This window comes from Hyaena hyaena, unplaced genomic scaffold (genome assembly GCF_003009895.1).
Source record: "Hyaena hyaena isolate Hyena2069 unplaced genomic scaffold, ASM300989v1 scaffold_140, whole genome shotgun sequence".
Lineage (NCBI taxonomy): Eukaryota > Metazoa > Chordata > Mammalia > Carnivora > Hyaenidae > Hyaena > Hyaena hyaena.
Genome location: NW_024080772.1, coordinates 3186842 through 3200252, shown reverse-complemented (window position 1 = coordinate 3200252; position 13411 = coordinate 3186842). Strand labels below are relative to the sequence as shown.

The following is a 13411-nucleotide window of genomic DNA, read 5'->3' as shown; positions in this document are numbered from 1 at the left end:
AAAAGGCAGGAATCAACCCAATTAAATACAGACTATGCATTTGAACTCACCTTTGATGAGGTGCTAAGTGCTTAGAAAACTTACTCAGGATCATGTGGCTAGTAAGGGGCAGAATGAGGACTTGAGTTGGGATCTTCTGAAGTCATTTAACTTTTTGCATCTTTCCCATATGTTAATAGGACTGTTCCAATAAAAATATTTAATTGTCATATTTATATGAAACCCTGAAAGCAAACTTAAATAAGTGTTTTTACTTGTTTGTTTTTTGAAGACTTCTTGGAAGAAGCTTTTGTGAATCTCCATAAGGACTATTTGATATGAAATATTCTCCAAACCATCTTCTGATCTGTTCTTTATGGATACTTCTGCTCCACAGAACACACTTGAAAATAGCTGATGTGTGGCATTCATTCCACCAACACTTACAAGAATTTTATAGAATACCCACTGTGCCAAGCCTGGCACTAGGTGCTGGCAGACCAAAGATACTATCACCTAAGACATTTCTGCCATTCAGGAGCCCTTATCTTTCCATGAATTTGAATAATGTTTATATACTCAGTGCTGTTGGGTCATTTTCACTTGTGTTTACTGCCATCCTTCACCTAATCCCTGATATGCTCTCCCTTTCCTCATTGATTGCACACTGCCTAAAATATGCACCCAGGGGCAGAGAGTTGTTGGGACAGCCTGGGGTTAGTCATGACTATGAACTGAATTGTGTTCCCCCAAATTCATATAGTGAAGCCCTAACCCCCACTGTGACTATGTCTAGAGGTAGGACCTTTAAGGAGATGATTAAGGTTAAATGAGGTCATAAGAGGAAAGCCCTAATCCATGGTTACTATGACCTTATAAGGCAAGGGAGAGAGAGCATGCACTCTCTCTGTCATATGAGGACACATCAAAAAGGTGGTTGTCTGTAGAGCAGAGAGTTCTCACCAGAACCTAACTGTGTTGGCATCCTGATCTTAGACTCTCAGCCTCCACAACTGTGAGGAAATAAATGTCTATTGCTCAAGCTCCCACCCTGCAGTATTCTCTTACAGGCTTGACAGACCTAAGACAGTCACCCAACTCAGCAGAGAACACAGAAAGGACTGAATGAAACTTACTTCATAGACACTGAGGGGAGCAGACCAGGTTTTATAGCCACCAAGTGCATTTCTTGCCTGCTTCTCACCCTAGAAGCAGATTCATTCATTGTGAGCTTGTTTCATTAGCTCACCGTCTCTCACATTAAGAACCTTATATAAACTCTTTGCCATTTTTCTAGCTCGTCTTGTGCCATTTTACTTGCTAGACTCAAGAGAGTACTCAGAAATAAGACAAATTTTTGTCCTGACTAGCAGGTAGAACTTCTGTCTCTCTCTCTTTTTTTTTAAATTAAGCCAGCTGAGTCTTCTCCTGCCTTTGTTTACCGTTCATGGTGAAGCAAGATGGAAAAATAAAAGAAATAAGCCCAAAAAATTCCTCCCTAAAATGACAGGAGAAGAGAGTTGGATGGCTTTTTCTGCTGCACACAAATGTGAATCGTCAAGTTCTATAGACCCTTCCTGCCTGAGAAAATGAGTCTGCAGGCTATTCCCTGGCAAAACCATAAGCAACCCAGGGGGTAACAGGGTGAACCTGGTAGGTGTAAAGTCTCTGCCTGCCTGCCTTCTCTTCTTCCCCATCAGAGTTCTCTTCTCTCCCAGAGCAGTGGACCACCATCTCCACCAGCAGACACCTAGGCCTGTTGCCTGTCCCTCAGAATCTTTCTTTTCCTTCCTGGGCTCTCAGTTGGTGGAGGCAGAGCAGTAGCAAAGCTAAGCATAAGTATGTGATGCCTCACCCCTGCAGGCTCCTCTGAGACTAGCTATCATTCATAAGAGCAATCCTCATCTCCAAAGGTGTGGGGCTCTCTGCACAGAGCTTTCATAATTGAAATTATCATAATAATCATGCTAAAAACCACTATTTATTGATCACTTTCTGTTTACCAATCACAGTGCTAAGTACTTGACAAGCACAGATTCATCTGAGTCTTAATTCTATAACATGCACATTATTGTCATTATTTCATGAATGAGGAAAGTGAGGCTTACACAGGGATCCCTAAAGTCAACCAGTCCACTTTGCAATAGTGAGCAGTGGGCGCCCCACAGATGGCCTGGGAACTGATCCCTAAACATAAGGCCTTGGCAAGATTCTGGTGAAGAAATCAAGACAAATTCTTTAGATTCACTTTTACATGCAATTAAAGTCTGTCCCATAATTGTGTTATTAAGAGTAACTACTATTTGGGTTTCCTAAACTAAAATCTGCTCAATACTGGAGTTTATGACACAATCTCATTCAATATTTTACTGAGAGGTAGGTGTCCTGGCGATGCTGTCTTGGTTCTCCTTTCACCGAGAATGTGTGAAGCTGAAAGACCCATAATTTTCACAACTCTCCATTATCAGGTGTCATTGCCTTTGTCTTGAATTGGCAATCAATTTCTATTACTGTTTTCTTGCTCTTGAATGATACCTTACTGTTATTTCAGCTTTTTATATAATCTGTGGTGGGCTCTCCTCTTAACCCTGTGGTGAGTGGTGAGGCACATTGACCTATTTTCACCTGTTATTTTCCAAGAACTTGATTGAAGAAAAGTATGTAACATATTGGGCTAAACCAAATGAAACATTTTTTACCTTAGGTGAAACCATATAAAATGGACTATATTCAATAAATTTTTTTAAGTTTGTTTATTTATTTTGAGAGAGAGACTGTGTGTGCATGAGAGCAGGGAGAGGGATAGAGAGGGAGAGACAGAATCCCAAGCAAGTGCTACACTGTCAGCACACAGCGCAACATGGGGATGAACTTCAACTCATGAACCCACAAACCTTGAGATCATGACCTGAGCTGAGATCAAGTGTTGGATGCTTAACCAACTGAACTACCCAGGCACCCCTCAACAATTTTTCACCTAAAAAATGGCTGTTTCCTATTGTCTAACCTAATAGTTCAAATATAAATTATTTTTACTTCATTTGCTAGACATTTGTATGCATAATTCCCTCTGCATATGCATGTACAGTGACACTTTATAGATGAATTCTGCCTATGAATTTGTATTCTCTAAATAATTTACAACATGTTATTATTATATGTTAACTGTAAGAACATTGCTAAGTTATTTTAAGTTTGTATGGGTTTTTTTTGGGGGGGTATGATCCAAGATCTTGAATGTAAGATCATATTCTTCATGAATTGTTTATTTATTTCCCTCTTTAGTTCTTTATCATCACTTGATTCCTTTTCTACTGTGAAGCAGGAATGGATAGGTCCATATGTCTTGTGGTCTTGAGGTCTTCTGTGCCCTGCTCAAAAAAGTTTGGAAAGCACTACTTCAGTGGTCAAGGAGGTTTTTCAAGTCCCACAGCCAGTAGATATGTATTCAGAATTGAGATTCATGTCAGCTTCCCTCATAAATGAAGGATGTGATACACATTTTGGTCAATGGAATCAGTCACACCCCTATGGCTTCCTGAATAAGAAATCCCAGATTTCCTTGACATATCTTTAGGGAAATTGGGAGGCCAACATTTATTGTGTGGCTACTCTATGCCAGCCATTCTGCTCCTACATTAGTTTGAACCTCATTGAATTCCACAACAAACCCTATGAGATTGGTATCATTGATCTGTACAGATGGAGAAATAGGTCTGCAGGCTTGAATTCTAACTCCATATTGTGGAACTGGTAGGTAGGTGGTGAAAGCAGAAAGCAAACTTTAACACCCATTTAATTGTTCATCAGTCTGGCTTTTCTTTCTCCTGCCCCACATCACCTTCCTCTAACTCTGTATTCGATTCATCACGGAATCCTATTTGTTCTGCCTATAAAATGACTCTGGGATCTATTTCTCCACCATTTTCACTACTAATGGTCTAACCCTGTCCCTCTCATGAACACATGCAGCAGCCTCCTAACCTCCTCCTTGCCTCAGTCCCTATCCATCCCTTCTATGTGGCCTGCAACTCACTCCCCAGTCCTTTACAGAGATCTGATCATGGCCTACCTTTTCAATGGCCCCGAAGTGCTTGCAGAGCATAAAACGTGTCATACTCCAGCTTTCCAGTTTACTTTCCTGACCTCCTCTGCCAACATTCCCTATCCCCAGCCCCTACCCCCACTGACTCCTCCAGACTGCCCACCCCTCCATTCTCTCTAACACCCATGACCTTTCCAGCCTAACTCCTGGGCTTCCGTGCACTTGCTACTCTAAATTAGATAGAGAATAATTTACACACACACACACACACACACACACACACACACACAGTTCTCCACCTGGCACAGTCTGCTTCCTTCAAGGCCCTATTCAAATGTCACTGCCTATGGGAGAGTCATCTCAGACTTTCTCCAGTAGTTCATAGCCCCTCCTCTTTATATCCACAGGATTTTGTACACATTTTTAATTAGACAGTTTCTGTTGAATGATAGCTAGTTGTTGAAATGTCTTATCTATTTTTCTCACTTGATAATGAGCCCCTAAGGGAGAAAGATCATGTCGTATTTATCTTTGGATTGCCAGCATGCAGAAAAGTGCCTGGCACCAGGTCAGCACTCAATAAATGTTCATTAATGTACAAACACCCCCTGTAGTCTCTCCTGCACATAAGAGCGTACTGAGTAGCTCTTCAGTACAGCGGATTGAAAATTGGAGTGGGAAGAGATTGCTGGAATTCTAGTCTGGGATCACCCACCAACTAGATGTGTCACTGGGGACTGAACATTTCGGGGTCTCAGTCCTCTTGCTTGTAAAGTGGGGAGAGGGACACCTGAGTGTACTTTCCAAGGACACCTTTCCAAGGCTAACATCTAATGATGCAAAGGACTTGACAGCTTATCCCTAAAAATATCTCTTTCTTACCAGAAGGAAAAGACTTTAGGTATCTTCTAAGGAGAGTCATGGCACACAACCAGGAGACTCAAGCCAAGACCCCTGTCATCAAGTTCAAGGGCCAAGACTTCAACTTCTTGCAGGATCATTGCCTAAGCAGAGGTCTTCTGTTTGAGGACAAGACCTTCCCTGCAGAGACTTTTTCCATAGGTCTACAGCTGCTCCAGGGAAAAGATCTCTCCAGCCTGAGGTGGAAACGGCCAAAGGTGAGTGAGCCCCTCAGAAACACACCCAGCTTCTGGGCCCTCTCAGCTACCTGCCATAGTACCTCCCACTGAAAGAAGGATAGGCCCATGACCTGTTTTTCAAGGATGGCCCACACCAAACAGGAAGGAGAATGAAATTTATCTGGTCTCTCAAGTATGATGTTTTATCTTCAGTGGGATGGAAGCGCCGTGTACCAGGAACCAGGATCCCAGAGTTCTAACCCAGTTCTAACATTGAGCACATCACTAGATTGCATGCCTCAGTGTTCTCATCTGAGAAATGGGAAACTGTGGGTATGATGATTGTAGTAGTTAGTCTCTCAGGTCTCTTCCATCTCCACAATTGATCCCATTTGCCAGTCTTCATTACTCCTTATTCTCTTCAGGTATCACTGTCTTTATTTTTCTTTTCGTTTGTGAGAATTTAGTCAAAGGGAAGATATCATGTCAGTCACTGATACAATAGGATGAATTTAAATAATTGTCTCACCTCTCTCCTTTATATTTGTATTGTCAGTCTTGCAAAGGCTTGATTACTTATAAAAGAATTTTACCCATCAAAATTAGAAGATCTTTCAGGGCAACGTTCAAACCCTCCCCTCCCCTACACCAGCAGTTGGTCACTAACTCAACCTTGTGGTGAGATGAACCCTGTTGGGTTTTCTTTCTTTTTTTTTTTTAATATTTTTATTTATTTCTAGGAGAGAGAGAGAGAGAGAGACAGCGTGAGGAAGGGAGGGTCAGAGAGAGAGAGACACACACAGACTCTGAAACAGGCTCCAGGCTCTGAGCTGGCAGTCAGCACAGAGCCCGACGCGGGGCTCGAACCCACGAACCGCGAGATCATGACCTGAGCGAAAGTCGGACGCTTAACTGACTAAGCCACCCAGGCGCCCCCCCGTTGGGTTTTCTAAACTATATTCACTCCCAAGAAATACTTCTCAGCCCACTGACCATTCTTATAATCTCTTTAGGGCTACTTTGATGCCAAGAATCTAGGTGAGGACCACTCTGAGGATCCTGATGCCCAACCCTCCTGTTCTTGCTCCCAAAAGCAACCAGCAGAACTTAGAACAAGAGAAAAAAACAGATAATGGCTAGTAAGCTAATGATTACGATATCAGCAACTGTTATCAAGCACTGATTAAATGCCACTCTACTGAGCACTTTCGATAAAGCCAGGTTAGGTTATACAAAAAGTATATTTTCTGATAACATAGAATAAGACATTAAGCTCTGGAGGTGCCAACTCTTGCCCTCACGTGGGGCAGATTTGTAGTTTTGGAGAGGGAAGGGTGAGCAGGGAGCAGGTGGGGCTCAGGATCAGATGGTGGTGCTTCTAGGATCCATCTCACCAGCCAAAGGCAGTAAGTCCCCAGAAATGATCCTTTTCTTCTGGCCTTCCCCTCTGATGGGAGCAGAACAGAGAACTCTATTTAAATTTTGGAAGGGTTATATTTTTTCCCTTATTATTTTTAGAAGCGGAGATTCTTTTAGAAACATTTTTTTACAAGGTGCTGAGAAATAGATGCGAGGCCATATTTATAGTGTTGAAGAATTTATAACATTTCTATTTAGGAAGGGTTGAGAGTCTCTTATTATCTGATTCTGGCAACATCTCAAATTTTGTCTTTTGGGGGCAAGGAGAAACTGAGGCAAACAGAAGTAAGATACTTCCACAGAATCCTGCCAGGAACCTGAAATAGAGGCAGCTAGAGGCAGATACATGTTATTCCCATTCTTCTCCTCCGCCAAAAGCCGAGACAAATGTCTTTGTGTCCCCCATCACAAGTTCACATTTTCCTGAGTTTTCTGTGTGTCCTGTTTTACTTTGTCTCCTTTGTTCTTTCCCAGTTGTATATAGAAGAAAACAGATTCAGACAGGGGATATGACTTGCATAGGTGACAGTCCAGCCTCCATATGCTGCACTTTCCTTCACATGGGATTGTGTGCCCAACAGCACTCTGTTAGGATTTGAATGAACAACTGAGTAAGTGGATGGATGAAGGAATAACTTTATCTACAAGCCCCTGACATGGGTTTCAAGTTCCATATGTGCAATTGCGATTCCGTAGATTGACTGGTTTAACAGGTAGGATGGTAGACAAGAAGACCATTGGATTTACCTCTTCAACATGGTGACATCCTCAACTGCCACAGCTTATAGTTGTGCCTGAGAAGAGCCTTGGAAGAGGAGCCATGGCCAGTGTGGCTCAATCCTAGTTGGAATGGCCAACACTTAGAAGGTGCTGACTCTATGGTTGGCCCAACTTTAGGTGCTTTGACTCATTGAGTCCTCTCAGTAATGCTCTAAGGAGGGACTATTATTAGCCCCATTTTACAGATGAGAAATATAAACAGAGTTAAGTAACATGCCCAAAATGGTAGAGCTGGGATTTGAACCCTGGAGTCTATCTCCAAGACCTGTACTCCTATCACCACACTATATTGTCTCCCTAAGACCTTATCATAAGCTCATGTTGTGTTCTGGGTTCCTATTTACCACAAATAATATTTTGTGCACCAATAGACTCCTAGCTCATCTGGATAACCAGGAATCAATCTCTATGTTGTGTTCTGATTCCATTTTTTAGGAGAAAAAGAATGAGGATAAGAATGAAATGTTGTACCTGTACCTCATGATTATTTTAAGGAATAAATGAAGACAATATTTAGAGTCTAGCACATTGCAAACACTTACAAAACACTAGCTATTGTTGCTATAATTAATTTGGGAGGGATGGCATAGGGTAGCAGTCTCAGGAGCTGTCCTTTTGGATCCATGGGCTATCACAGTCCAGCCAGCATCAGCCCTCAGCCGATTTCAGCAAACACGTTTAGGGAGAAATGTAGGTCAGGTGAAACCATTTGAGATCCTAGGGGAGACTGTCAAGGAGTGTGGAGAGAATTTCTTCTCATGGTCCACTGCCTGTCACCACTTTCAGAAGGTTGCTTTCCATTCTAGAGTTTGCCCAGTCACTGTCCAGAGGTCTGGCTGACACTCCTTATATTAAGTTCACCTGCATAATGGCTGAGGTGGCACCAAGGCTCCTGAGACAATTTCCACATTCAAGGCTTGGAAGGACAATGGGGAAGCTCCATGCACTAAGCAACACCTGAACCATCATGGATATCATTCCACTTTGAATCCTCACCTGGGCTTGGTAGATTCACTAACAGCCCAAGAGTCAGGGCATAAAACTAAACTATGCCGGGCACAGAAAAGTTGTTTAATGTCCCATAATGTCTTTTTTTTTTTTTTGCCCATAATGTCTTCATGTCTCTTCTCTTCCTTCCTCCCTCCCTCGCTCCCTCCCTCCCTCTCTCTCTCTCCCTCCCTTTCTTTCTCCCCTTCCCTCCCTCCCTCCTTCTTGTCCTCCCTCCCTGTAACAGTCAACCTAATCCATTTGCTGTTGGAACTTTGAAGTAGAAACTCCTTCATATCCTGCTTCATTCAGTTTCTCTTTGTTTAAGAAATTTATACCCCACCTCTCACATTCCTCCCCCACCCCCAGTGACAGCCAGTCGGGTTCTGCAACAGCCTGTGACCCTGCACTGAGCAAACGGCACTGATGGGACCCAAATGGCACTGATGGGACCCATGAACCTCAGCACCACCTACTACCTAACCCCCTCCTCATGTCAGCAAGAGACGTTGCTGAGAATTAAACTTGTACATGGAATATTATTTGATATTTCCCTGAATGAAAGTTGATGCTAGAGCGACTTCCTTTTAGAATTTTAATTTCATAAATAATGATAAATCCCATTAATCAAGTATGTACATGCATTAAGTATGAATCTAAGCACTTTATATATGACATTTCATTTAATTATAGTCCTGTGAGGTAGATCCTATTATTTGTTCAGTAGTGATCACTGTCCAAAAGAACCTTTCTATCATCATAGAAAGATTCTTTTGGTATTGTTCAGTACAACAGCCATTAGTTATATGTGACTATTGGGTACTTCAAATGTAACCAATGCCACTGAGGGATCGAAATTTTAAACTTATTTATTTTTTTAAGTTTTTGAAAGTTTATTTATTTATTTTGAGAGAGAGAACATGCCAGTGAGCAGAGCAGGGGAAGAGAGAGAGGGATAGCGAGAATCCCAAGCAGACTCTGTGCTGTCAGCACAGAGCCAAATGCAGGGCTGGAATCCATGAATCAGGAAATCATGACCCAAGCCAAAACCAAGAGTTGGACGCTTAACCACCTGAGCCACCCAGGTGCCCCTTAATCTCATTTAAAGTAGCTACATGTGACTTGTGGCTATCATATTGGCCAGCACAGAAATATAGATTCAGATCTTCATAGCAGGGTCACCAATGTGTGTCAGATTGAGAGATTGCAATTTCATCTCTGACCCCATACTTTGTAAGAATCATTTCACTTCTCAACTGAAAATTGGCTGTGAGCCCAAAACATGCTCTCTGATTGGTGCTCAGAGCTCAGAACCCAGCCCCACTGTGGATCCTGGCCTGTGGCCATCCCAAAATGAAGTATCACCTCCCCAGATAACAACTTTCATCTTTTAAGTAGCCAGAGTGGAGTTTCTGAAAGGATTGTTTGCTACAAATGGTTCACCTTGGGATCCAGATGAGTTCTTCAGGAAAGGAAAGTGTTAACAAAGTAGACACAGGAGTGTAGGTTATGAAGGCAACAGGTGACAGAAGGTGACAAGGTGAACATGCCAGCAAACAAATGTTATTGAGCCAAAGAACTTTGATGCCAATAAAACAAAGCTCTCTAGCAAAAATAGTAAAGGAGTGACTGCCACCTGTGCCAGCCTGAACTCTGGCCACCCTCTGAATGATATATTTAGTCCATATCTGAATGCCAAGATGCTAAACCTGGTGTTCCCTCATCTAAGAGCAGCCTTCAAAATGATGGCAAGAATCACTCCAAAATATACCAAGTGATGTCACATTGGAAGAGACCCCTCCAGAGTTGATTGTAGGAGAATGCTTGGCTTGGTACCAGTTCACAAAGGGTATTTGCTAAGATTCCAGGGGTTCTTGCATTATACGTGCTTCTGGCATGCAAAATATAACATAGATTGCCCCAAAATTTGCCTCGAGAAAGGACTTCATAATGCAGAAGTTGTGAAGATTACTTAGTATGACTATTGCTGATGGCTTCTGTATTTGTGTTCTCAAAAAAAAAAAAATCGGGTGTGTATGTGTGTATACATCTATTATGTATCTATATATCCTATTGGATATAACCAATATCAGTCAGGAAGAGAAGGGGCAAATTCTCCCTTCCTCTACCTTTTGTTTTATTCAGGTCCTCATTGGATTGGATGGTGCTTATTCACACTGGGATCAGAATCTACTTTATTGAATTCTGATTCTAATAAATGTTAATCTCATCTGGAAACACAGACATACTTAGAACTAATGTTTAGTAAATATCTGGGGACTCTATTACCCAATCGAGTTATAAAATTAACCATCACAAACCTCCTTCTGTACAAATGTTTCAGACCCTCCAAAGGGCCCATCTCATAGAATCAGAGAACACAGACACTGAGAAGCCCCTACCTGCAGGCATGGTCTGGTGGGGGAAGATCTGAGCCTCAGAATCTTCTGTGTTACCGTGTTAATCCTAAACGTTACCTCTGATTAACCTACTAAATCCAGATTATGGGAAGTGGTGGCCAGCAGCTGCAAATGTCTCAGGTGATTCTGAGTCACACTCGGTGCCAACTGCTACTTGCCAGTCTTGTCACACCTCACTGCCCTGTGTGCCCATTCCACCTGGTGAGACCTATAGAGCATTGTCGTCTTCCCAGATGGAAATTTACATTCCAGTTAGTTAACACAGTATAATATTAGTTTCAGGTGTACAATTTAGTTATTCAACACTTCCCTACGACACCTGATGCTCATCCCAAGTGCACTCCTTAATCCCATCACCTGATTAACCCATCCTGCCCACCTCCCCTTTGAACAGTTTGTTCTTTACAGTTAAGAGTCTGTTTCTTGGGGGGGGGGGGGGCGCCTGTGTGGCTCAGTCGGTTATGTGTCTGACTTTGTCTCAGGTCATGATCTCACGGTTCGTGGGTCCGAGCCCCGTGTCGGGCTCTGTGCTGACAGCTCAGAGCCTGGAGCCTGGTTCAGATTCTGTATCTCCCTCTCTCTCTGACCCTCCCCTGTTCATGCTGTCTCTCTCTCTCTCTCTGTCTCATTAAAAATATTAAAAAAAAATTTTTTTTAATTTTTTAAAAAGTCTGTTTCTTGGGTTGCCTCTCTTTTATTCGCTATGATAATTTGTTTTGTTTCTTAGATTCCAAATTTGAATGAAATCAAGGCATCTTCTTTCCCTGACTGACTTATTTTGCTTAGCATAATATACTCTAGCTCCATCAATGTCATTGCAAACGGCAAGATTTCATTCTTTTTTATTGTCGAGTAATATTCCATTGTTTGTGTATATTTATATTTGTGTGTATATAAATATAAATATGTATATATATGTATATATAGTACATCTTCTTTATCCATTCATCTTTGTTTATTCTCTCAGCAAACCAACCTAGCAGACTAAAATGCTTCTGGGTGTAATTTCCATCTCTTCCTACCTCTGCTCTTTTCACATCATCCAGCACCTCTCTAAAGCCCAGGGTGGGGAGGGAATGGGCAACTCAGAGGATATGAGATACAGATGCTGGTCTGTGCCCAACATTGATGAAGACAGTTCCAATGTTTGCCCATACACTTTATGTTGAATATTGGTTTGCAATAATTGTCATTTAATTTTCATAGCATTAAAATATTTTTCTCCTCCTATTTTAATTTTTAACATTTTGGTAAATAGAAAAAGTTGGGCATTTATTAAATGCCTTTGTGGCATTTATTAGAAGGATATAAATTATTTCTCCTTTGGTGCATGTAAATGCTATTTTATATTATTATATATCCTGACATGAAATCATCTTAGCATCCTTCATTTCTAGGGCAAACCCTGTTTGATTACAGTAGGTTAAGTCTTAAAAATTTCTTGTTGATTCATTTTCTGTATGTTTTATTTTGGTATATTTCCATAAGTGAAATCAGCCTATAATGTGTATGCTCTTGTGCTTTCACTGTCTAGGCTATACTGGCTTCTTAAAATAAATGGTGGTGGGGCCTGCCTGCCTGCCTGCCTGCCTTCCTTCCTCCCTCCTTCCTGCCCTTCTTTCCTTCCCTTCCTTCTTGCCCTTCCTTCCTTCCTGCCCTTCCTTTCCTTCCTTCCTCCCCTTTCATCCTTTCCTTTCATTCTTTTCACTGAAACTGTAAGTGATACAAGAATTGTCTATTCCCTGAAAGTGTGAGAGAACTCCACAGGAAATCATGTGTACTTAGAAGTCTTTACAATGGATAAAGGACCCAAATGTGAGACAGGAAACCATCAAAACCCTAGAGGAGAAAGCAGGAAACAACCTCCTTGACCTCAGCTGCACCAATTTCTTACTTGACACATCCCCAAAGGCAAGGGAATCAAGAGCAAAAATGAACTATTGGGACCTCATCAAGATTAAAATCTTTTGCACGGCAAAGGAAACAATCCATAAAACTAATAGGCAACTGATGGAATGGGAAAAGATAGTTGCAAATGACATATCAGATAAAGGACTAGTATCCAAAGTCTGTAAGGAACTCACCAAACTCCACACCCAAAAAACAAATGATCCAGTGAAGAAATGGGCAGAAGACATGAACAGACACTTCTCCAAAGAGGACATCCAGATGGCCAACAGACACATGAAACGATGCTCAGCGTCCCTCCTCATCAGGGAAATACAAATCAGAACTACACTGAGATACCACCACACACTGGTCAGAGTGACTAAAATGAGCAAATCAGAGGACTCTAGATGTTGGCGAGGATGTGGAGAAATGGGCACCCTCCCACACTGTTGGTGGGAATGTAAACTGGTACAGCCCCTCTGGAAAACAGTGTGGAGGTTCCTCAAAAAATTAACAGAACTCCCCTATGACCCAGCAATAGCACTGCTAGGAATTTACCCAAGGGATACAGGAGTGCTGATGCATAGGGGCACATGTACCCCAATGTTCATAGAAGCACTCTCAACAATAGCCAAAACATGGAAAGAGCCTAAGTGTCCATCAACTGACAAATGGATCAAGAAGATGTGATTCATCTATACAATGGAATACTACATGGCAATGAGAAAGAATGAAATCTGGCCATGTGTAGCAACATGGATGGACCTTGAGGGTGTTATGCTGAGCGAAATAAGTCAGGCAGAAAAGGACAG

At 41.9% G+C, this 13411-nt stretch overlaps 1 protein-coding gene across 1 annotated transcript in view; it reads left to right on the top strand.

Annotated features, from left to right (window-relative positions):
* The first annotated feature begins 4944 nt into the window (after window positions 1-4944).
* Window positions 4945-13411, top strand: part of CAPN13 (calpain 13) — a 56064-nt gene continuing 47597 nt past the window's right edge. The window contains exon 1 of the mRNA XM_039238434.1: window positions 4945-5142. Within this exon, the coding sequence (XP_039094365.1) occupies window positions 4945-5142 (198 nt within the window). The remainder of the gene's footprint in view (window positions 5143-13411) is intronic.